We start from the raw sequence: 26,717 nt of genomic DNA, 5'->3' as shown, positions 1-26,717 counted from the left end.
GCCCCAGCCTCATATGGTAATGCAGATCGCGTCCCGCCACCGACCGACGCGAAGTTCTGGAGTTTATTCGCGCCCCGGAAAGGCTTCGATTGCCGCTCGGCGGGTGCGGGGGCAGCACTAGTCGTGTACCTGTATAGGGTACCCGTATAGCTCACACCACCCCAGGAAAACTTCAGCTCAACTCGCGCCAAGGATAAACACTACTTAACTTCTTTCAACACTTATTGAAAAGTATACCCCAGTACTGTTGAATCAATATGTAGTGCATGGATCTAGAATAAAGGGGTTTCTTTATACCGAATATTTGGTTAAACATGATAAAAGAAGGAAGTGTGAATACCCCGAAAACAGGAAAAGCCATATTATAGAATAGGAAGAACTTTTTACATGTTTTTAGAATGTTACATTACAAACGAGAATGAGCGTAAAATTTTATCTTTATATGAAAGCGGTCTTTGTTGCAAAACGGTAAGGCTTTTTCTACAAATGCGGGAACAAGAATAATCGCCAAGATTTCATAAATTTTACCCACTGTGGTACTTCACGATATTTTTCTCCAAATATATCATTTGTTGTTTATTGCATAACGTGTGTTAAAATTACCATAGAACATGGTAATCCATTCGTAATTTCGATTCGATAGAATACGTATTTACAAGAAAGGAACGTAATGGAGAGAGACATTAAAAAACATTAGGTTTGCAAAGAAAATGATCGTTAAAAATAGCTTTACTTACAACACGAATATGGAACCTCGCGAGGGTGAAAAATGGCGGTAATCGTAATGGAGAAAACGGCGATTTTTACGACTCGGTGGCAGTATATTTAAAGCATTTTTAAACTGTCGTGGCCGGAAAAGCTCCAAGAAACGAGTGAAAGCGAACGGAAAGCGATGAACGGGGGCTGTACAAATATAATATCAACGCAACCAGTCAACCGGACGAGGGAGAAGTTTCCGCAGGGATTGCCAATTAAGATCGAACGTTGGTGGGAGCAATGGCGGTCTCTCGACGCCAGCGAGGCTCGTTAAGGATTCCTCAGCAGTCCATCGAGTGCTAAGGAGGAAACTGAGGAAATTACACGAATCCGCGCCGAAATCTCTAAACAAAGACAATCTGACAAAATTCGCCACTCGCGGGTATTGTGTTATACCTTGCTTTTAATTAGTGAAGATGTTTAATTAAATCCCTCCCGAGACTTCTCAGTGCGGTTAATTTATTTGAACACATTTCCAAATGAAAGGTAACCACTGAATAGCCGAAATTGATGGAGGTAAAAAAAAAAGATTGACTAAAAAGCGCCATTTCTGATACCGCTGAATTAATACTAACTCGCTGCTGTACAAAACAAACTTCACGTATGAATAAAGTTTCACAGTACCCAAATTAATATTAATCCCCATTCATCGGAAAAGTTTTCAGAGATTCGTGGTAAATCTAGTAGAGGTAATAAATGGTATGACGTCCGGATACCAGACTCCCCTCTGCCCAAAATCCAATATTATTTCATAAGAGAAAAAAGTCCATTCAGCGGGTTTCATTAGTACTTAACTCAGTAATGGCGGAGTTAAATGGCTTTATGAAAACGCTTAACTTACTTGGACTAGGTATGCTAAAGCTTAAACGGTAGTTAAACGGTTTGTGTATAAATCAACCATGGCTTCGCGAGACGAGTTTATTAGTAAATAATAAATATTAAAAAATACGCAATTTAAAACTTGATTTTAAAAAACGAGGCATCTAAACAATAAATCAACCCAGGAAAAATACATATTTTAGTACACGATTTAATAATGGCGAATATCCTACCGGCGACAAATCGAAGAAAAGCTATTTTCGAGCTATCAAACGATACTCGTAATTATTAGACTTATTTTTATTTAAAGTATATGGGAATACTCAAATAATGATTGGTAAAATAACAGGGCGAATTTCGATTGAAATATACAGAAAGTTGAGATTAGTAGAGATAAAGTTATTTGATGATTATAGTTTATTTTATTCATTCCAAGCAGGATTTCCGAAAAGATCCACGGAGAGCGGTGTTTGAAACAATACAAGAATACTAAACATTTCATGTGATTTGCCTTGGGATTTTTGTATGAAACTGATCCCAAACTAAACTGTGTTCAGAAAAATAATTATCTGGATTGCTCAGTATTTGAGCAAGTAAGTAAATTCGTATTTGAGTAAGTAAGTAAATTCGTATTTGAAATCAAACAAAAGCAAAGTGATTTAATAATAATACAATATGTGTTGCGTGTGTTGATGTTCTAGTTATGTTTTAGTACATTTTTGCAAATATATTTTTTTTATTATTATTATTTTTTTATTTTTTTTATTTATTCATATATATGTACATTACAAAATGGAATATCTTAATTCATACATATAGAAATAATAAAAATAATTAGGTAAATATAAAAAAAAAACACATTAGTATACATAATATCCAAAGAATAATATGTTAAAAAAGTAAGAGAATCTTGTAACGAAAAACTCCCTCAGAGACGCGAAAAATGTCAATGTCCAAAGTGATATTGTTGAACATAGAGATAGCCCTTCCAACAGGCATAACCATTGGTCCTGTATATTGGAATGTGAAACAGTCTATGCTGACGCTGTCTAAGGTAATTATCAGGAACATAAAAGCTAATGCTCCGCATAATTTCAGGGTTGTCAATAATACCGCGCAACAATCGAAAGAAGTGCGTTGTTAAATACACATTCCTTCTAGTCTTCAAACTGCTGTAACCAAGCATACCCTGGAGGAACTCAGTGGGATAAAGCCATGGATAATATCCGCACTCCCTCATGTAGAGAAACCAAAGAAATTTCTTCTGAACCCTCTCCACCATAAGAGAGTACTTCAACTCACACGGTCCCCAAATCATCGAGCCACTGTCGAGTCTACTTCGCACCAACGAGTTATAAAGAATTCTCAGTACTCGTGTACTACCAAAAACCCTAGCAGTGCGCAAGACGAATCCTAACATCTTCAATGAACTACTACAAACTGTTTCGATCTGATCATGAAATGTCAGGGAACTCACAAAAGTGATGCCTAGATCTTTAATCTTCGCAATCCGCATAAGATTCTGGTCCTTCATTCTATAGCGGAAGAATAGCGTTTTATGGGCCCTGGTGAAAGACATAACTGAGCATTTTGAAATATTGAACAATAATTTATTTCGTCTTCCCCATTCAGATACGTTTATTATATCCGCTTGGAGAGAACGAAAATCATCCAAAGTTTTAACCCTCAAAAATAGCTTCAAGTCATCCGCGAATAATAAAAAACGCGATTTGACTACAACTTTTTTAATATCATTGATAAAAATAGAGAACAGTAATGGACCCAGGTTGGATCCCTCGGGAACACCTGAGTAAGTATTAAATTTTTTTGATGCAAACAAGCCATGTGAAACGTATTGATTTCGGTTTCGGAGGTAGCTCGCCATTAATTTTAGCATTCCATCCGAGAAACCGATCTCACTCAGCTTGTTTAACATAACATCATGATCGACTGTATCAAAGGCTTTGGCAAAGTCATTATATGAACAGTCAACCTGATGTCCTGCATCTAATGCAGCCGTAATGTAGTATGTAAATATCATTAAATTTGTTTCAACCGAGCGACTCTTCCTGAATCCATGCTGTTCATCTATTATAAATGGCTCGACTCGAGAAGCGATGATTTTACTTATTAAAATTTCAAATACCTTAGCTGGCGCTGAAAGTACAGCTACAGGTCTATAGTTTTCTACGGATGACTTAGAGCCACTCTTGTGTATAGGAGTAACTGTAGATATCTTCCAAATTTCTGAAAAGACTCCTGTATTTAATGACAAATTAAATAAAAAACAAAGCGGCCCCTTTAAAAAATCTACGCATCCTTTAAAAAAGACCGTCGGTAAAAAATCTGGGCCAAGAGAATTGGTATTATTCAATCTATCTATGATCGGAGCTACGTCTTTCTCATTGATATTTGGAAAAACAATAGATAGTGCACAGTTTTGCGTAGTACACCGCTTATCAGCGTTAACGTCAAGAAGTGGAGGTTCACTACTGTATACAGTTTGGAGTGACCTGCAAACGCTTCCGCAATATCTGCGCCCCGAACAGTTCGATCACCCCATGTCATGGTGTCAATATTCCCGCCGTTTGCCTTTTGAGATTTAATAAAATCCCAAAAACAATTTCTATTTTCGAGAATATTGTTTTCCATATTGGAAATAAATGACCGGTACGCTGATCGAATGTCACGTTTAACGCTAGACCTTAATCTACCAAACATTTCATAATCATTCTGACAGCCCGCAGCTTTCCATCTTTTATGGTAGGAATGCTTAACCTGAATATCCCTAATAATAGCCCCAGAAAACCACTTTGGATATCGCCTTCCTCCAGTTGTCTGAGACCTTCTAGGATCTAATCAAGAGGTAAGGCTTTCTGGAGGGAGATGACAAAAGCGCGATTGTGGAGAGGAGCAGAATGATCCTCACCTGCTGCGGTGCCTACAGATAGGTATGACTTGAGGATGGCCACTGACCAAGCGATATTCGTCCCGCATACTGGAGTGGCAAGGTCTGAGGTCCGGACCCGTTAAGCAAGTAGGCAAGTACATTTTATGAAATATAATGACGTCAGGAGATTAAAAATAGCAATGACCCTAATTTATCAGAATAAGATTAAATTATTTTATTTTTTTTATTTAAATTTTTTTCATTGATAAACCCTTACGGGTTACATACATTTAACAAAATATTTTTACTTTTAAAATTCACATTCTACTGTTAATAATAATATTTTTAACATCTTTTGTAAAGGTTGTCGGAGTCTTTTGTTTAGTTTTGTCTGGTAGTTTATTGTATAATTTCAGTCCATGGGTTATTAGTCTCGATTATCCTTTTTTAAAAGGTTGTATATGATATTTTTCTGATATTCTCGTATTGAGTTCATGTTTACTACAGTTTTTTTCAAGTTTTAATTCTTCGTCTACAATTACATCAGTGGCTAATTTATGAATAAATTTTAAGGATTCTAGTTTAAAGAGTTCAGTTACATTTAATTGTTTAGTTTGTTTAAAAATTCTTTAGTTGTTGTTAGATAGGATAGATCATATACTAACTTTAACATTTTATTTAGCTGTGTTTGTAGTCTGTTTATGTCATTATTTTATGTATTTTAAGATTACTTTGAGATTATTTTAAGATTATTTGTACATTGTCATGTATTTTAAGAACGAATACTAAAAAAAATATGTTACCGGTGTTACATACAATAGTTTGTATGCTTTAATAATTTGTTTACAGAATTACAAAACAAACAAACATACCGTCACGCTTCCCTGTAGGCGTCGGCAGAGAGGATATAAAACAAGGAGGTGATTATATCTAATCGTATGACAATTTTTTTTTTTAAACATTAATTACCTAAATAATTTTCCACAATGCAATGTGCTGCTAGTTGCATTGCATGTGAATCTATAATACATAAATATATATATATGTACCCAGTAACTAGGTGAGAATTGCAAATCACACAATTGTAAAGATATTAATCAAAACCAAAGTCAATTATTCAGCTTGATTTATTTACAATTGAATAAGGTTGACGTTTATTGAATAATTGTAAAGGAATGTTCAACAAATACCAGGCATAAGTATTTTTAATGAATTTCCATGTCAATGCTTATACATTAAAAAGGTAACGAATGTAAATAACGCACATAAATGCGTCTTGTTACATCATTATTCTGAAATAATTATTAAGTTACTCTTAAGAAAAACATAACAGCAAATGAACAAAGAAATAAAACATTCCTTATTTCTACCTAATAGGGCTGTAATACGTGGACCGGTTGTCCTTATATCGAGATCAGCTCATACTCAGTGTCGCGTCTGACATTACTGAGCACTCGGGTGACTCTAGGGCTTAATCTGATAGAAGAATACAATAATTCTCCCATTATATTCTGCTCCATCATGTCAATAAAGCCTCGTTCTCCATACACTCGTGTAACAAACTGAATGTTTGTTGTTGTTGAGATGGGAACGTTTAGATTTGACGCTTAGGTCTTACTTGAGAATTGAAGATATGTGTTTGTTTGATCATTTCGACACAAAACTAAGATGTTTTAAGTGTGATCCAAAAATCACGTAGATACTCCTTAATGTATATATAGTTGCTATTTATATATTTTAAGATACCTTAACTTGATTCTTAGAATTGAAAAGGTAAACAAAAAGTAACCATGAATGAAATATCGTTGAAATGCTGTTTATTATTCCACACAGTCATCTTCTTAATGACGCGTATCCTTCACAAATCAAATTATGAAAGAAACATCAAAAGTACGTTTGTTTGAAATCTTTTATCTAATTTAAAGCTGTATTTACCCGAAAGTGTGGAAGAAGCCACCGCCTGTTTTTCTCGGTTGACATCTGAAAACAATTAAAAACATAAATTAAGTATGCAATTTTGAATAGTAAAAGGCGCAATTACATCATAGTTAAAGAAAAAGTATTATTAAAGGTACTAAAATATGCTAATATTAAAGAATCCTGTAATCTCATGTGAATCGATTTATAAAACAGATAATAAAAATTTATTGATAAATATTACAGAAAAATGTTTAACGATAAAACAACACTTATTATTGTATGCATATATATATATATATTGGTAAAATTAAATGAAACCAAAGTAACTAGTGTAAACTCAAGCATTTTTATAGAGCTCCAAAAGGTAAAAGTAACAATGGGCAAAGTGTAAAAAATGTATATAATATGAACTATATAAACTAAAAAAAAACTGTAAGTGTGAGTTGAGCAAAGGAGAAATAAATATACTCGTACCGTCGCTATATTTTATTACAATTCAGTGAATACATGTTATTGGATGGCAGGCTGTACTATTTATATATATATTCTATGTATGAATATTTAACCTGTACATCTGTTCGTATTCTAAATAAATAAAATATGTATCACATATATTTAGATAAACATTTTATTTTTAATGTAAAAGTTAGAATAATAAAAGTTCTATTTCAGACGTTTATAAACAGAAACCGAGATGTTTATTTATTTAAATAGGTAGATGAATAAAAGTAACATTGTTACGATATCTGTTACCTTCGTAAATCAGGAAAATGATAATTGCGTTATTGGTTACAACAAAAGAATTTCATGCGAATAGAACGACATCTTTCGGGGCAATGATTAGTAAGAGTTGCGACATCTCGAGTCATCCCCAATTAGCTGAGGGAAGAGACACACCCTTTGTTGGTCCTTTCAGGGTCCGGAGGGTTTCATCACAAAGGCAAACAATCCTCCCTGACTGATTGATGAAAACAGCCTGCGACGTGACGGGAGATGCAAATATCCTTTTGCGAATCCTACCTCGCGGAATGCTCCAGAAATTCGGGATACCGCAAAATATTTCAAATGAGGTTGAGTTCATACGAATATAAGATTAATATAACGACTAAGGGCCAGTTGCATAAAAAAAATTATGTCAAATAAAGTATAACGTTAAATACGTCAAAATGGACAAAAGAGTTCGCACGAAAAATGAAAATAAAACATCTCATTTTGCACATTTGGACAAAGACGTAACAATTACATATTTAACTTTAAAAAAATATCAAACTTCTAATTAACTTTTTTTTATGCAGCTGGCCTTAAGTATTATTTTTATTCCTGTTATGGCAAATATTAGAATGCGAGTTGTAAGATTGATTGCTTCAGCGCTTCGTGATAGGTGACAAAGACATCACAATAGTAATTATCGTTTTCACTGCGATTGAAACAGTGAATAATGAACCTTCGTGTCATTTTGATATCAAGTTGCATCCATATCGCTATTTTATTATTGTAACCCCCGGTGTATTGTGAAAGTGAGTGCACGCGACAGATAAAAGTCCAATGTGACAAACTCACCCTCCGCGATGCGGGAACATTGATGCGAACGTAATCCGGAGTATTATAGGGTGACGAAATGCAGCGGGAGCTACACGGATGACTTAGGGATTGGACATCGGACAGGCCGCATAATCTACACTTGGACGTTTCAAGATCGCACCAAACCGAGCTACGAGCGAACCAGCGAACATTGCTGCGGCGCGGCGGCGGCGGTGAACGGTGTACAGTGTACGATGTACACGCATACTATACGCGTACACTGCACTATTATTCACGCGACTAATGTCAAATTAGTATTAAACTTTAATGTCAGGTTGTTCATTCCGAGTTGCGACGTGACGCATAAATACATATTTGTGCCTAATCTAGCGAGGCTCCCACGCCGACATTACTCAATAATTAAATACGGCGGATTAACAGTTTCGAGAAAACGGGGCGTGTTGACACAAACCTTGTCGAGGGCTCGAGATTAAGTGCCAATATGTGTTTAACCAATATTTATCCGATAAAATCACCCGGCGAAGGCAGTAGTTAATAAATATTCAAATAACGTTCTCATCCAGATTGAATACATTCTCCGCCGCTTGTTAGATTTTTATCAGCGCAGCTCGGATATTACATTACGAATACATTATGCATAAATTTAACATACGCCGTATCGGTAATGTGAAACCGAGCATATGTAATATTTCCTCTTTATTCACGTGACACAATTCCGATGGAACTGAAAAAGACATAGTCCAAATTGCGAGGAATAAAAAGATCACCGAAAGAATAATATCCGCTTCAAGGGAAGAGTCCCGCGGGAGGATGGGAATTTGGATCGGGAATATTCGACGTAAATGAGCGATATTCGCCGGTACCGGTATCCGCTAGTTGGCTAGTCGGTATTAGTGTTGGTATGAGGCTTGACATCCGTCGAGAGGTCAGCCAAAGGCGGATCCTCGATTGAGATTTGTAGCAGATATTGTTCTAAGCGTTAAAGAACAATGCAGAAAAGAAGTATGATTATTTATAACAGTTTTGGAAAAAAATACAGCCCTCATATTTTTCTGCTTATCGCAAGATAGAATTTAGATACGGAGCATTTTACCCGTCTGCATACACCAACGGTCCTAGAACTTTAGTTAAATATTGGAAAACTGTAGAACTGCTGTTTTATATGCGCCAACGAGAATAATTTATCGACAGTAAAAGGTTATGAATGTCATAAGTTTCAGGATAAGCGTTTCACGAAAGTGAGTATAGGCGTGTTATATGATCTTTATTACATTATAATATTGATTCATAAATATCAACTAGCCTAAATGTTACGTTTCCTTTATACGTTAGCAACACGCTATTGAAACAATAGATACAAGGGTAGATGCGATTAGCTAGAAAACACAAGAAAAATGTATTTGCATCTAACATCCAACTACCTACCGCGTGTCTTATAAAATAATAGTTTTTTCACAGTAACTTGCTGTTATGAATTATGACATTTTTATAGCTTGGGCTCAATTACAAAGTTATTCTAATAATGGCTAAATAAAAAAAGGGACGGTATTATTATTTTTGGTAGATATGATTTCTTTAGGAATGTTTATAATATAATGCAATGCTCTTTTTACCAAGCGTGGCATGTGGAAAATGAAACTTCTTAGCGCGTCTTTTATTATTATTATTATTATTAATTAAAAGGATAGTTTTTACCATATTATGTATGTAGGGTTATTTATTTATTAATATACACGGCACGCAGTGCCTTTTACTTTAAAAAAGATAAATATTAAAAATAACATAAACATTTCAATATAAAGAGAAAAACTTTAAATTAAATACAAAAGTATTATTTTACATAAATACTATATATATAAGATAGCAGTTTTGTATAAAGAACATATTTAGATATAAAAAAATAATTAAACAATGTGTGCAGATAACATTTTAAAAGGAAAAGAATTTATATATATTTTTCTTTAAAAGGTACAAAATATAAGTATATTAAATGCAATAAAATTATTTTGTCTCAAAAAAATAAAAAATTAAAAAAATAGTAATAATAATGACAATTAAAGTAATTTAAAAAATAAGTATACACGTAAATATGGTACACAATAGTACCCTTACAAAAGTAAACATAGAAAGCACTATAATCTAAAAAATGTATATTACTGTTCATCATCTTTGAAATGATTAAATAGAGTTGATTTATATAAGCTATACTTTAAGTGAAAAATATCAGCAACGTCGGAATAGTTATTGCCGAGTACATGGAGTCGATTCAGAATAGCATGATACGAGTATACGGTTCGCGAATTGTTGCAACTAAACGGAGGTACTTGACGAGTCATTCGTCCAGGTACCTTGAAGTTAATGAGTGATAATATATTTGGGCAGTTCCATGTAAAGTTTACAATCTTAAATAAATTCAGTAAATCTATAATTTTTCTTCTCTCAGTAAGTTTCAACAAGTTCAAAGTATTTAATAAAAAATCATAGTTATTACTAACTGATTCCAAGTTTAAAGTAAACGTATCTTAAAAACTTGTTTTGAACTCTTTCTAGAGTATATTGGTGAGAACTATGATACGGAGTCCATATAGTTGAGTTGTATTCCAACTGGCTCCTAACCAAAGCTGTGTACATCAATTTCTAAGTAGCTATATTTTTAAAATCCTTAGTTACTCGCAAAATATAGCCTAGCATTTTTAGGGTTATAATAATTAAAGTAGTTAGTTATATCCGTGAATTCGCGATACTACTGCGACACCACGACCGCTTCAAATGATTTACAATAATGTGAACGGACAAAGAAACCATCACGCCGTTTTCCCGTACCACCATGTATTTGCACACAGATCGCGCCACTACAAAATTCAGACATTTTCTCATGCACGCATGCTGATTATTCCGACTTTTGACATGTCCAACTTTATGCATTTGTTAAATTTAGTAATAATATTTCCTTTTCGGTCTTCCTCGTTTACTATATCCATAAACATTTGCATCGTAAATCTTGTTTATCGTTCTTTCGCTGGCCATTCGCTGAAGGTACATGTTCAAACCGACGTAGCACTCCTTTCTTAATTTTGTCGATAATGCTTGTCTTAGCATATTTCACTTCCACATCAAGCATAAATTTATAATTAATTAAAAGTACGCCGTTAGCTTGACTGGAAAAAAACTTTTAAAAATGCGTACAAAAAGAGTTATTGATTTCATTTTGAATCTTGAAGTAGGATACACATAAACATATTCTTATGTGTACTTAAATAATAACACATATCGCACTTTTAGAACGAAAACGACTAAACTCAAAAAAACCTTAAATGAGTAAGATCATTAAACGACATAAATGAACATTATCTATCTTTCTGTATTAAAAAAAATGCAACGTTCGGGTGGTAATAGGACAAAACTGTTACATCTGTCTCTTTGTTACTCAGAGAATTTAGGTTCCTTGTCAGTACAGAAGCGACGCTATTAGTTCTATGTTCATATTGCTATGTGAAGGACGCAATGCAGAAAAACATATAGTGACCGAAAGCAGGTTGAGTCGATTTTATTTTGATACAAATGGCAACTTTACTTTACTTTTTCAAATATTAAAACGACCAATTTAGCTTTGTAATTGTCTCGTTCCGACTTACCGAAAATCTTAGTGACTTATTTAAGTTTATGTCATTTCGTGAATTAATAAAAACATGTGTTTGGTGACCTGATCGGACCTAATAAAAATTATGTCATTATTTTATTTATAAAAGTGCATTTGTTTGTTTGTTTTTTTTCAATCTAATAATGACTCATTAAAGAAATGTCTCGTTTGAAATTATAAGAATTTATTTTTATAACGCTTTTTTTTCATAGATTTATGACTGGACGCCTTCGGTATGGTTTTTAACTAAAAATTTGGTGCTTACTTCGAAAAATACGAAACAATCTACAAAAGAATACGAAGCATTTACATTCTTCTTTTGCAGTTTTCTAAAAAGGTGTTTTTTTGAGTTGAGTTCTTTTTGTCCTAAAGGTGCGATATATTTAATTTATAAAATATTTAAGACATACATATTTCTAAACCTTCACTTTAAATTGAGATTTTTTTCCCCTCATAAATGGTTTTTTCAAGATTATATTATTTTTTACAGTCTTTTATAAAATTGAATTTGGTGACTTGATTTTTACTTTTTCTCTGGTATTGTTATCATATTTATGTTGGTTTTTTTTAATAATAATAATAATATAATAATATTATGCATAAATATTATCATATTATAAAATATTATTTGCTTAAACGAGTATGTTAGGACTTTTAATTAAATTAACATCGTATTTACACTTGTGAATCGGTTTTTTTTGAAAAATAATTTTTAATGATTTGTTTCGTAATATGGTTAGTTTGATTAAATTTTTTAGGTTTGATAAAAAAAATATGCTTCTACGGTAGTTAATGTGTGGTTCAATAATTGTGTTGTAAATAATTGTGCATGAATCCTTTTGGACAAATTTTCTAATTCTTTCAGCATAGAATTTTTTGCAATCTTTTTCATTGTCATCTTAGTGTTATGATGAAATGTTATTGCGATTAAATAACATAATTTAATTACCAAATTGCTTTAAATTATGTCGTTCAAGTATTTTTGTTTGATATGGGGTGGATTTTGTAAATCATTCCGTTGGTAGAGATAAGTGCGGCGAGGGTAAGTGCCATCTCAGGGAATGGGGTGTGGACCAATCGGTTTGGACGTTGCCGCTCAGTCTAAAATTGAACCATTAATATTAGTGATTGAAAATTGGAATGACATTTCGGTTCCGTTCCATCGAGCACACCCTACTGGCGAAGGCAAGGAGGGTAGAAGCGGGATAAGGGGTAGAAAAATTATTGAGATGTAAAAAAAAAGGAAGCCGTTCGAATATTGAACCCAATTTAGTACTTTTGTCACCGTCAAGACCATTTTTAACTACATTTTGAGCATTCATATAATATATTATGCAGTCATTTGTTTTAGTTTTTGATTTAGTAGTTATATTTTACAATTTACTACCCCTTTTCATATGTGTATTTGCGTTCTTATGATTAACCCAAATATTTCAATAATGGGGTTATTTTCTTTTACCACGACACTCCGTACGGGACAAACAACACGATAATCAGTAATTTTAAACGAAAGACTGATCACTGATCACCTTACCTTCGTGTAATAGATGATGATGATACACTGCGTTAATTTGTTGTATCAATATAGTGCCCTTTGCACCATCAGGTGCGGATAGGGATCAATGAATGAATGATTTTTTTGAAAAATAGTAATTATTTAGCTTTATTGAATTTCAGTGAAAGCGTTTATCGATTAAGAGTTTATTCGGATTATCATTGGTTACAGAAAAAAACAGAATAATAAAATTTTAAACGTAACAATTCTTTTACTCTATTACATTTTGATGGTAACAAATTTATCTGAAATTTTCTAAATATTAGAAAATATATTGCATTTATGATAAAACGAAGGATATTTTTTTCATAAACGTTGTAAAAATGTTGAGTTTCATTTTGCAAATGGCAATGTTACCATTTGTTTGATTAACCCTCTGGGGAATTTAGCAATGGAGCATCAAATCCAAAATATTATACTGAAAATGTTGAAATAAAATGTCACCAGATAAAACGAGCCGTTAATTATAAGTCAATACAATTCCCGATGAAACAATTTGTTTCAATTATTGGACATGGAGGCATTTATAAAGGAACATTATGTTTCAGCCATTATGTAGATTTAACATGCAAATTGTTTGATTTAATTATAAATATGGGTCATTTACGATTGAATTGAAACGATACAGAGAAAAAATATCGTTGTAATACATGTTTTTATATTACTGTGTCGATTAACTTTTTATGAAAAAACTGTTATTCATAGAAAATGTTTTTTCGGATTTTTCCGCGGTAAAACAGGTTTTTCTTTAATTAAATTAAAATAAATATTGTTAAGCTAAGAATGTCGCCAATTTATTTAAGTGCTTTAGTATTCACAATATGAATTTGATTTAATTTTTAAAAATATATTTCAGTGCTGCAGAACAGCGTTTATTACTAATATGGAAAGTTACGTTTATAATTTTAGTCAAGTTTAATAATCATGTTAATTTGTTTGAGAAATGAACATAATAGTTATTGATTGATTTAATGTGAAATACAAAATAGTTCAAAAAACTAAATTTTAACAATCTTCCAATGGTAAATTCTACATACATAAAAAACTAATAAAAAAACAACCAAACAATGTTAAAAATAATTTAAACAACAGTAAATGTATTTTCAATTAAAATATACATGCCAAAAATGATTAATAATTTCGCATTAATGCAAGCGCCAGTTTATCTAACAAACATTACTAATGACCATTTTTATTTTATGAATATTGTTTTATGATTTTTTTTATATTCAACGAGTAAATTACTGAGAACAATGCATTATTAAATGTTGGAAAATATTGTGATATTTTCGTGATTTCATTGAATACTATAACTGTTGAGGCAAGCTGTGTTGGCGTTTTTCTTACTACAAAAGGAAGATTTCTTTTATATTCAGCGTATTAAACGTTGTTATCGGAATCAAATTATGAGGGTTAAGGATGTATTTTATTCGTAAAATGTTACATGTCGATATCGATACATTATATGTGTATCTACACATGTAGTTCTTGTACAATGGAAGTCGCGTGACTGACATGAGCATGCACATTTCTAATTGTGTTCATTTATGTACATATTCGTATACACGAAATAAAAGCCGGCCAATTTTCGAACACCAATAATACAAGTCTCTAATGTTTATTGATTGATTATTGCATATTGAATATCCACGATTCCAACTGATGCGACCACACTCGTTATCAAATAATTGAATGCGTAAATGCGCATACTTCAGTGCGTAAATCACAGATTTTTCTTTGGATAAAAATACGCGTGGGTACATAGGTTACGAGTGTTTATTTTTGTGAATAGTGCGTAAGCTCTTTTCTTTATTGATCATTAACTAAAAAAAATATAGTAAAAAAGCGCGATATTCTCTGCAGATAGTTTAAATAATGTGAGTAAGTTATGTAATGTTCTGCCAAAAATTAATGCACATTTACCCCCACTCGGAAACTGTTATTTGAATTTGTTACCATTGATTAACTATGCTTCACTGTATTCCCTACAATATATTCAGACGAGGCATTATAAATTTGTTATTTTTATTTTGTTCAAAATCAACGCACCGAAAATGGACGTCGACTGTGAGGGTACACGACTTGCAAGGGTGCCAAAAATAGTACCAAATTGTGTTATTACCGTTCATAATAGTTGCTAAAACTGAGAATAATACTAGCCAATAAGTTCTTTGGTTATATTCATTTGTTTCCCACTTCCATTTATCAAACAATCAGTCTATACTTTTGCTTGTAATTTTAAAAGCTGACAATGTCATTATTTACCAGCTAATGACACGATCGAAACAATATGTCAAAGGAGTGATTGATGTATTATTTTGTAATGGTTCATAAAGACAATATTATAATACTTTGTAAAATGTACCTCAGTATTATTTGCGAAATAAAGTTGCTTTTCGGATCGGCGGGGAAAATACAAATAAAGTGAAAATTTTATAACTATTTAACAATTCTAAAAACTTTTTTTAAGGGTTTTATACTTGTGAACACGTCACTCACACGCGTTGACTAAACCGTCCTTGTATACTTAATACTTACCTACTTTCATTAAAATATATATTGAATATATTATTTTTTCCCAACGAGTACGAATACGCGGGGGGAATCGATGACAGACTGTTCTGCAAATGGCAGTGATGATGATGTTCATATTTGTGTCTGGATAGGAACATTTTGAATTCAATTGGGCGGATAAATCGCGCATAATTTTTTTCGGAAAATGGGGGAAGTAGGGCGGTATAATGTTCTGAGGAAGAATATCGAACAAATCATGAAAAATAGTCGCATACGTAATGAGAGTCACATTAGTGACAAGTATTGCCGCTGGGGAGTGGCAAAAGCGGCTATTTGTATTTGTAATTTGCACATTAACGACATTTCTAGCTGATTTATTTGAGGTTGCAGAAACATCATTTGGCGAATGTTTATATGATTCATTAAAAATATTTTATAATAAAGTTCTTCGTATTTCGGAATACGAGAAGAAAATAATTATTAAACAGGTATTGTACGAGTCTTTTAATAAAATCCATATATTATTGAAGCGATTTACTGTATTTAACATATGTATGTATATTAATCGGAATAAGGTTTAAAGCATTATCTTCCAAGTTGCAAAAGTTTCGCGAACTTCATTACGGAGTCGTTTCGTAAAAATGTTTTTAGCGTACCTATGTCGAAAGTCTTTAGTTCGTCATCTCGTTGTAATTAATACTCGTATAACAGGTTTGGCGGAGTATCTCCGAAATTCACACAATGAAATTAAATTACGGCAGGAAAATGAAAATTGTACGAAGCACTCGAAAAGTTGAAGGAAAAATCTCAAGATGTCAGGCATGACTGGTTTCCCGCACGAGTTAGTTCCTTTTCGCCGCAATTATTTATTCGTAGAGAAGCTTCCCGAACCTCCCGCGACCTCCTGCCGACCTAATGACGAAGGTCTCGGGATTTCAAACATAAAATTGTCACTGAGACGCTATCGAATAAATTCGACTCTAAACAAAAGAACATTATAAGTATATAAAGACAGTTGTGAATTGCGAAAGAACGAGATTTCCATTAATCTCTCGAAATTTGATTGGAATTTGGTCAATAAACTTCTTTTTACGAATTAGCACATATGGAATTACGATTCTACGGATAAAAAAAAAAATGTAGAGGCTGGCAGCGGGGTTAGCACCGAACCCCCTGTTGGGCAATTCCTCCCTTCCGGTCAAACGGCACGCGATAGCTCGGAAATACTTCGCAAGTAACATGTGACTAACTGGCGACATGACTGGGAAATAAAACACTCGGAATACAGTTGGCCGTATCTTTAAAATTCTGAAAAAATACGGAAAAAATCACTCAAGCTCGAAAAGTATAATATCGACGAAACCTTCGCGCATTATTACAATTTATATATTAGAATTTCGAAATCGTTCACGTGGCACCCGCAGTAATATGTTTTTATTAATCGAGATCATCGCTCAACACGATATGTAATTTATAGAAAATCAACAAAATTCAACAGGTGTAATAAAAACAGCTTCGAAGTTCTCGTGCAATGTATCGTAAATTAACTAAACATTGTGACAACCTCAATGAACTCCGATCTAACGAGAAATCGCCAGTCACGAAATACGTTGCGTGCTAACCGTTTAATTTTGTAAAAGCAGTCCAGTGCATGCCACACTTCGCCGTCTGACAATCGCACCGCGGCCATTCGACATTTCATACGGCAGGAAATTAGCTGTCACATTATCGAGGCTAACTACCCGCCACGTGGCGAGGGCCCCTAGAGACGGTCATGAAAAAGTATGAAAAAATTGCAGATGTGGCCGGAGAAAAATCGCAATTTAGATCAAATAAAATATCTGACGGTCGAGGAACTGGCATTGGGATTCCGTGAAAAAGAAATTGCGCGTTATTTTTCTTAACATCAAGGCGTTGCGCACTGTGTCTATGGAACACACTGCAAATGAAAAAATCTTATCGATCAATTATTTACAGAGTGGTGCGAAAACGTCCGAGGGGAAATAGTAGCTGTCACGCAGGGCGGGAAAGGAGAGCCGCGCCATCTTGAAATATATCCAAAGGTAGCGGACTCGCCTTTTGGACGAGGCGTAATCGATTCCGGCCAGCGATAAATTTAGGTGCGTGAACTTTGCGCCGAGCATTTCGGAGATTATTATTTCTGGCGATAAAAGGGACCTCCAGGAGCGCGGGGAGTAGGCGAAGGGAGCAGATCACACTCGGACAACCGGGTGGAGGTATAATAGCCTAATGTAGACCGGAGGGTGTAAACTGTATATTATGTCGTTATTCCCGGGTAGGCGTAACCGGACAGAGTGAAGCAGCCAAGGGTCAGCAAATGTACTTCGGATGAACTTCCCGGCGTAATACTAAAACTAAGATGTGCCACTTTGAACATCCAGTATTTATTGATATAAAATGTACATACAACGCGCAAAGTGCAGCGCAGTACAGTACAAAGTTCCACTCAAACACGTGTAGGTAACGACATTCCCAACGAACATGATAAACGATTTGTTTATCAAATAAATACTTTCAATCTGCCCATTGCTTTCACAATGACGTGCATGAAAAGCTATTCAGTTCTGACAGCTCACTCTCACGGCAATCAAACGAGCACCCAGTTCGGATGGTGCATTTTGGAGTGTCACTTCGGAAGCTCTCGTCCCCGCTCCAGTCACAGGTAGTTTGTGTTTGAAGGGTCCGGGCTCCAGGCGCATAACGAGGATTCCTGAACTTTTATTAGAATTAAACTGCTTTTAATTGGATGTGACAGTGGCGGCAGGAAGACAGGAGTCATGGAGAACCGGAATGGAATAAAACATGAATATAAACGCAGTATATGTACACAAAAACTAAAAAAAATATAAATAAAATACAAATTACATAGGTGTTTGAAAATATTCATGGTAAATAATCTCAAAATAAGTCAATTGACAGTTATTCTAAAAACAAAGGAAACAAAGCATTGAACCATAGGTTAGCCAAAATTGCACCCGACTAACCAAAATCGTTTCTAACTAATAAAGTTATTTCCCTTTTCTCTTGAAATAAAAGATCGGTAGGAATGAAGAAAACCATCATTCGTCCCTTCAACAAAGAAAACCAACTATTTGCCATGGTTATTAATTACAAATTAAGTTTGCAATAGTGATCACATATTCGAAATAAATATACATTGTAAACAATAGAGGTCTTTAAAAACATAACGAGGCAATTCGTAAATGAATCGTGAAATTATTTTTTCAGATAAAATGAAGCGTTGAAGTTCCTTTGAATCGGTGTGAAAAAGAGCCATTGAATAAAAATTAAATGCAATGGTAAACAAATTTGTCGCTGACGCTTGCCAAGCGCGATAATCAAGAGCAAACGGATGCTGGGGGTTATTCCACTACGTACCCAAAAGCCTTTTCAATAGCAACTAAAGTTTCGTTAATATTTTTACGTTTATATTACCAAATCTGCATTTATTTAGAGTTCAGAGTGCATTTTAAAACACTTATATTTACCGCCACGCAAAAATGCCAAGTAGTGTTGCGGAATTCAGATATAAGTTTGATTGATGCCCACTGCACAATTTACTTTTTATTTTCCATCGCAGTTATTTCTAAATAAGCTAACCTAACAGAAAAAAAAATTGAGTAGATTAAAAATTTAAAAGTACCTACATTATTTACTTTTGAATTGTTCTGTAATAGGATTTTACTTATAAGTATACATGTCATATTCATATCACTCACACCTTATGTTTATCGTAACTTATCGAGAATCACTAAAAATTTCAAATAGAATCGGTCGAAATAATATTCGATAGGCACAAAATACATCATTAAGAAGCACTTTTAGTAAAGGTCTATCGCAATGCTCGAGTTGATGATCGAGAATCTCGCAAAGCGGTACCGATAAAAAAATCTTACCGTGTAAATGAAAGTTTTGTGTTATGTGTGCAAAAAACAGCAATATTCCGCATAAATAGTCACGAGTTAAAAAGAGTTTTTAATGAAAAGTGATACTTCAAAATACATTAAGGAAGTAGTTGGGTTGAGTAGAATGGGAGCCAGAAATAAGGCATAACAGGACCGGGGCAAAACAATGTCCAGGCTGCAAATTGCTATTTCACAACTGCCGTCCATCATTCCAATGGAGGTTCTAAGTGTGGGAGGCTGTGGACCCATAGGGCGGGTAACGGCTATTTAATTATAAAATAAATTATCTGGGCGGCCGACTGCCCCGCTCTACTCACTCGACCATCCTAATCATGGTTGTCACGTGATGGAAAAATAACGAGAGCCGTCTAATATTTAATTTAATTAGACGAAAACTTTGCGAAATCGAAGGCTTTGATAATAATTAATGTCGATAAAAGCAGTTTTAGCGACATGGTTAGGGAATAGTGAATTAATTAATCAAAACTTATTGAAATCAATTCCTAATATTGGTACAAAAACATTATTTGATAATATTAAACTAACATATTGGTAAGTTTTTGGGGAAGAAATAATACAAACGGAAATAACGCCAAATGCAAAATTTCGTAAAAAATAGTTTAGATTATTACACGTGGCGTTCTACAGGAGTCAACCCTCAGTCTACTTTTTTTTTTCAATGCATATTACGCACCGTTCGAGTATTAACATTTAACACAAACGATACTTAAATAAATTTTACGTCAAATATATGACTCGCAATGCCGAATGGAATTGCTTTCCAACCTGAATAATAGCAAATTAGTAGATAAAATATAATTATTTAATTCTTTAAAATACCATTTATTAGATAGATGTAGTTTAATAAGAGTAATAAATATTGTATTTGATAACACTTAAACAAAGAAGATAAACAAAATCCACCAAAAAAATTGGAAAATAAAATACTCAGATAATTTAGCACCATTTTTATTTATCAACTTGGCACATGTTGCATTTGTTAAATAATATCTCAATAATTTTATGACAATGTAGTGAGATGAGTAGTTATTAGAATTATTTATCGTCTCTTTAAAATGGTCTAAATCCTTGTGTCGATTATCAGAATATAAATTCGGGGATGTTTATCTGAAGGAGAGAGGGAATTATAAATTAACAACGGATTTGTGGGACCAGCTCAAAACTCACAAATAATACAACCGACACGCGACGTGCCAAATAAAAGCTTATCGCAGCTTTACTGACTGCCAATTAAATTTCTGTTTAATTTAGTATACAAATTTGGGAAGACGCAAATTAAGGTGACTTACATAATTTATGTAATACGTGGGTACCGCAAATTAGGCCCTTAGAAGTTATTTCATATTAAAAGAACACAAATTTCATTAAAAAAGATGCATTGTTTGTTTAAAAACGTGATTACCTATAACAACAATGACATGATATTTAATCAATACTTAGTTACGTATTTTGATAAGAATTCAGCACGGAGAAGATATTTATCTATTTATATACACTATATTGCAATTCAAATGAAATGTTTTTGGCAAAGAGCGTGATTTTTTTTCGATGTTTCGAAGAAGAGTTAATCGGTTGACGCTTCTTGATCTGGTTTGTTTAAATATTCTAATCTAAAGAAAAAACCGCTTAAAAGAGAAATAAAACGGCACATAGATTTGATATAGAAATTTCTTTAATGATTTAAGTAATGAACAAATGTTATTGAAGGTAGCTCTGAAACACTCCATTCAGTTACCATAAATGTTGTCTTAATTAAATAGTTGCGTGTTATACCTGTCTATGGTTATTTCACTAAAATGTATTATAATATTACGTAAACTATGATATTTATGGTTGGTTTTTTATTTGAGCTGTCGATATTATTACGAGGTTACAAAATATTAGGCAAAAATAACCGTATTAAAGGCAAAACGTTCTTGTGAAGGAAAAATACTCATATCCTTCGATTGTTATAAAACCGTGTAATAGAACAAAAAATGAAAATAGCATATTCAGCATTTTTTTTAACATACCTAGCAGTCACTTTCTCAGGGAGAGTTCTAAAGAAAAGGAACTTTTACAAATGTTTCGTGACATTTGGCAATATGTTATAGTGAAATATGGAAATGGGTGTATAACAGAAGCTATTAAGAGTTTTTAGAGCATGTTTACCGGCTTCGTATAAATAAACTTCCACAATTTATACAGAAAACACACAATAGAATTAATAAAACTGAGGATATATGACGTAGTATTGTTTTCTTTTCTCCGCTGTTTCCTCATTCCGGGATGATTCAATGGACTTCACGTTTATATTGATAAATAATAGCTTTCCTTTGTTGAAAATACTAAGCAACGCCAGCGAAGGGCCGAAAAGAATTATTCAACATTGGTTAAATATTCGCTAAAAATGTCTAGTTTTGAAAAAAGCACGGTTTACCGCGATCAATTGACATAAAAGGAATCGATTAGCTACATAGCGTTTCAGAATAAGATGAGCGCTTTCGGTAAACAACGTGGTACCGAAGATGGTGAAGGTACTGGAGCTAAAATGGATACGTGTGAAATCTATTTACCTCGAATAGTTAAGGTTTATTTTTTGTCACGGAAAAAAGCGATAAAAAGTCATGGAAGGTATTACCGGGGAGGAGGAAATCTTGTGGAAAATTATTCTGGGGTATTTACTTAAGTCCTAACAACCCCGGAGCGTGTCTTCGAGTGTGGAAGACTTACTTACGCTCGACAAAGGTTATAAACAAACGGAAGTAAACGGAAAGCTACTAATTGTAAAGTGTCCAGGATCTTATATGTTTTATGCTTTTTTGGGGAAATACATCGAAAAGTAGAAAACACGCTAAATAATTAGTGAATAAGTCATTTATCCAATTTCGTGTTTGTTACATCTGCATAAAACAAAAATTCTAAAAGAAACATGGAATAAAAGCATACGCAGTAACGAATATTTCAGTCTCTTTGAATAATTTTCCGTCCATTCAAATAATTTAAAATGGAAATCCGATTCAACCATTTTAGATAAAATGATTAAATTTCTCGAAGCGAGTTCCCCGTAAAATTATTATCAATGAGATTTCGCCGGATCAAAAGAAATTTAACGTTTTTCCTTTTATTTATCAGTCATTGAATCCCAATTTCGCGAATTATGTTAATATATTACATTACGGGATAGAGCTCGTTATTAAGTAATGTATTTGACGAAGTGAGCGAGCAAATTTGCAGAACAATCCATTTATAACATATTGAAGATTCGCTTACAAGGCAACGTAAACGTAACGTACTCGTAGAGATTATTCCAGCGCGATATCTGGCTAAGCTGTAAGCAAATACATTACGCTGGCGGAGGCGTACGAACACGGGTCTTCCTTGTACTGTGGCCTGTTTTACCGAGTTACTCGGGGACGTAATCTGGGAACCATTTGACGAACTGATCCGGGGATAACGTACGTCAAACTTCCCTCTGCCTTCCGCCTCGTCGTAGCTAGCTGTTAGGAGTAAGGACACCCGTTCGCTGACGAATCGACCCGAGGCGGCCCGAGGATAGGTGACGCCATTACTATTCACCCGCGCGAAAGAGCCAGTGAAGCGAGGATTTATTTCACCCACGAAACTGAAATATTTTTAATACATATATCGAACAAAATAAACGAAAGATAAAATTATTATATATGCTCGTGACTTATGTCACATTATGGTAGCCTTGAAGAATGGCTCGGAAAGTAACAGTAAATGACTAAGTGCAAAATTTATTAACGTGTGAGACGAGATTTAGTGTTTACTGAGTATTTTTCTAAGTTGTTTCGCATACAGGTAATTATGTGTTTGCAAGAAAAATAATAACCATGTAAATTTAAGCGGATTCTTTAAAGAGTATTTATATAATCATCGTGCAAATACACATTCGTGTAAACTTGACCATTTAATAATTATTTCATATTTACAAAGGACAAAAAACACAGTCGTAAAATAAAATAGAACTATAGCCATAATAACATGAAATCTATTTTTTAATTACTATTTTCCCGATGCATTCGTAGAGTTTTTAGGAGTAAATAATAAAAACAATAGTGTAATTTCGATACTTTAATGATATAAATATAAAGTTCTTTACTCAATGAATTAAACTAGGACAGATAGCGTGTTCCCCGGTTCAAGTAGTTTTGAGGATAGAGCCAAAAGAGATTTTCTTCTGAAGGATGAAATTATCGCGCTATACTGAACCAGAGTAGTATTAAGACAAAACTGGGGAAGAGATTTCTACACAAACATGGAGAATACCATCGAATCAATTGTGAAATGTTCGGCAGAGGCAGTATGGCGTGTGGCTGCCAGATATTCATGGTAAGTAAAATGTTATTTCATTAAATGAGAGATTTGTGTACCCGCCCAGAGAGAAGGAAAATCATTAATCTCAGTCAAAACGTCGTGTACTTGCAAGATGTTCGTTTTATTGCGGTTTTAAAGCTTATAAATAAAAAGCGATATGACAACAAAAACAGAAATATGCGATAGTAAATATTATATTATCATGTATTATATATATACACTGCACACACATACACACTATTTGCAGGTAATGATAATATTAATTTCGGGTTGTGGTCCCGTGGCTAGTGTCTCGGACTCACGGCTCAAAGGTCCGTGGGTCGAATCCCACTCTACCCCAACTTGATTCCCATTTTCTTATAGTGAGTTATATACAACTCGTTGAAAATGGCCCTTAAAATGAAATGTTTGGGTAAATCACAAGAACGCAAATATTTCTTTAAAACAAAATAAATATATTTACCGTGAAATAAAATATGTTCGCTGTGATATTATGAACTGCCTGATAATGTATTATAGGAAATATATTTTGTCACGTTGTCAACCATTATTACTAAATATTTTCTTTTATAACTTCTGCACTGAGCAAACAATCATGAATTTACATTCATGTAAATATTATGCGTATAATGATCCCAGAAACTTATATGCTAAAAATAGTCCTTCTTGTTTCTTTCATATTTTATATGGTAGTGGAATTTATTTATATTTTTATATGACAATCTGTACCCAGGGCGATCAAAACTATACGTAGGTATCGACAATACGCTTTATTTATGTTTGGCAGAAATTGGAATCTCAATTATGTGTTTATTAATAAGCAGTTAAAATAAGAAATAATTAACATGTTTTATATATGCACAAAACCAAAATTACCAATTTACCAAATTACCTATTTTTACATGCCACGAAAAACTTATTTATTTAAAAGGCTGTTTTACACTAGAATATTTCATAGTCCCTGGATTGGTACCTGCAGCGTAAGACTGATCGATCATTTTACCTTCATGTAATAAAAAAACAATCAAGATACGCTGCGATTGGTGTACCAATACAGTGCCCTATGCGCCATTAGGTGCGGAAAGGGAATAATGATGAATTACATCAGTTTCGGTACGTCGTTATACTTTTGCAACTCACTAACAGTGTATTTGACATTACATTTTAAATTATGGTTGTACAGATGATGACTAGTGTTTGATTGCCCCTAAATTAATCTTACTTACTTACTATTTATTTTTTTCTAAAACCATCACATTCAAATCTGAAATTTTGCGATAGATATTTTAACAATTTGAACATTTGTGTCGGTTAACATCAAAAATGGATATATCCAGACTAAGCATTTTTTCACAAAGAACACTTTTCTGAAACTGATTATTGCTATTCGACTAAATTGTTATTTAGACTATATGTAGGTCTGACGTAGGTAATATAAGTATTCTACGTTATTTCATTTGATCGATTAGACTTAGTTTCCGTGTAAAACTTATATATAATTTGGATGTAACTCAATGTTGATATATCGGAATGGATTTAACTAGTTTTGATAAAATTAATTCGTGGATTTAACCAGTTTTGATCTAGTCATTGAATGTCTGTGTCAGGCTTGTCACTTTTACAAAGTAAAAAATAAATAAAACTAATCGTTTTGAGTGTTATTGTGTTATTTGAGTGTTATTGAGTGGATGTTGCCCATTTTGATATAAAATCAAACTTCTGACAACAATAAATATGGTATAATATTGGATTTTCCCATTTTTGAAATAAGTATTCTATGTAAAACTAAACTTTTAATCGTGTTTCCACAAACAATGTTTTTTTACCAATTTTGGATTTAACCAATTTTGAAATCCACCGACACTTTTACTGATTGCAACCAATTACATGTATCGATATTTCATTTTCAATTAAAAAATAATTATTTGTTTTTATTAAAGTGTATTTTATTCCCTTTTTGCCGCTTTGAATAAAGCAAATATATTTTAATGTATTTTACTAGATTTTATTCATTGATTTCGTCTAGTCGGTGTTAGTGGAACAAACACAAGTTACGTCGAACTTGATTTTCTTGAGAATCCATTAAACAACTTACCCATTTTCTATCATATGTCTGTTTTCTAACGATGGAGACCTCTTACATTTTACTATACACTCAAAAAATCATAGATATTATTTTAATTTATTAATTTATTTAATATGTATTAATAGCAATATAATTTGGTGCTTTGCGCTGTCATGCCTTTAATATTTTATCAAAACTGAAGAGGCCTTCGAAGCAAGATCGAAAAAAATTACTAAATAATGTTTATTCTATATTTGGCATAACCGAGTCTTGGCTCCATGATAATGTCTTTGATGGAAAACGAGCTCCAATATTGAAGTTCAATATTTTCCGGGCCGATAGACCTTACCACTAAAGTAATGTATCCCGCGGAGACGGGGTGATGATTATCTGCCTTAAGAAGCTAGAAGCGCGCGCTAACGAAGATTTGGTATTCACAGCGGAGTGCGTATGGATATTCCTACCAGCAAATAAATCTTTAACCAAAATGTTCACATAGCTTCTTCTTCTTCGTTTTTTAATGGCCTTTTCACCTCTCAACTCGATGTTCACATAGCGTGTGTCATTTTACCTCAAGGACGCAATTACAAATCAGCGAGTGACGCTGCAATAGCGATGGGTGATTTCAGTATGGCATATATTACCTGGATTATTGGGACAATATGATAATTTTCTTTAACCACACTCCGTAAATCATCACACTGACGCTAAGTTTATAGATACCCTATACTAGAGTGAACTTCTACAAT

The 26,717-nt window shown here is 33.4% G+C and overlaps 1 protein-coding gene across 4 annotated transcripts in view; it reads right to left on the bottom strand.

Annotated features, from left to right (window-relative positions):
- The window catches only part of LOC148276019 (uncharacterized), a 209,344-nt gene that overhangs the window by 8,305 nt on the left and 174,322 nt on the right, over positions 1-26,717 (bottom strand). For all 4 annotated transcript variants that reach the window (XM_088234880.1, XM_088234881.1, XM_088234882.1 and 1 more), the window contains one exon: positions 6,401-6,445. In XM_088234880.1, coding sequence (XP_088091006.1) covers positions 6,401-6,445 — 45 coding nt within the window. The remainder of the gene's footprint in view (positions 1-6,400; positions 6,446-26,717) is intronic.

Source organism: Micrasema longulum, unplaced genomic scaffold (assembly GCF_059751315.1).
Source record: "Micrasema longulum isolate JH-2025_06_02 unplaced genomic scaffold, ASM5975131v1 h1tg001297l, whole genome shotgun sequence".
NCBI classification, from domain to species: Eukaryota; Metazoa; Arthropoda; class Insecta; order Trichoptera; family Brachycentridae; genus Micrasema; species Micrasema longulum.
Note: the sequence above shows the minus strand (reverse complement) of the source record. Positions and strands in the feature narration are given on the sequence as shown.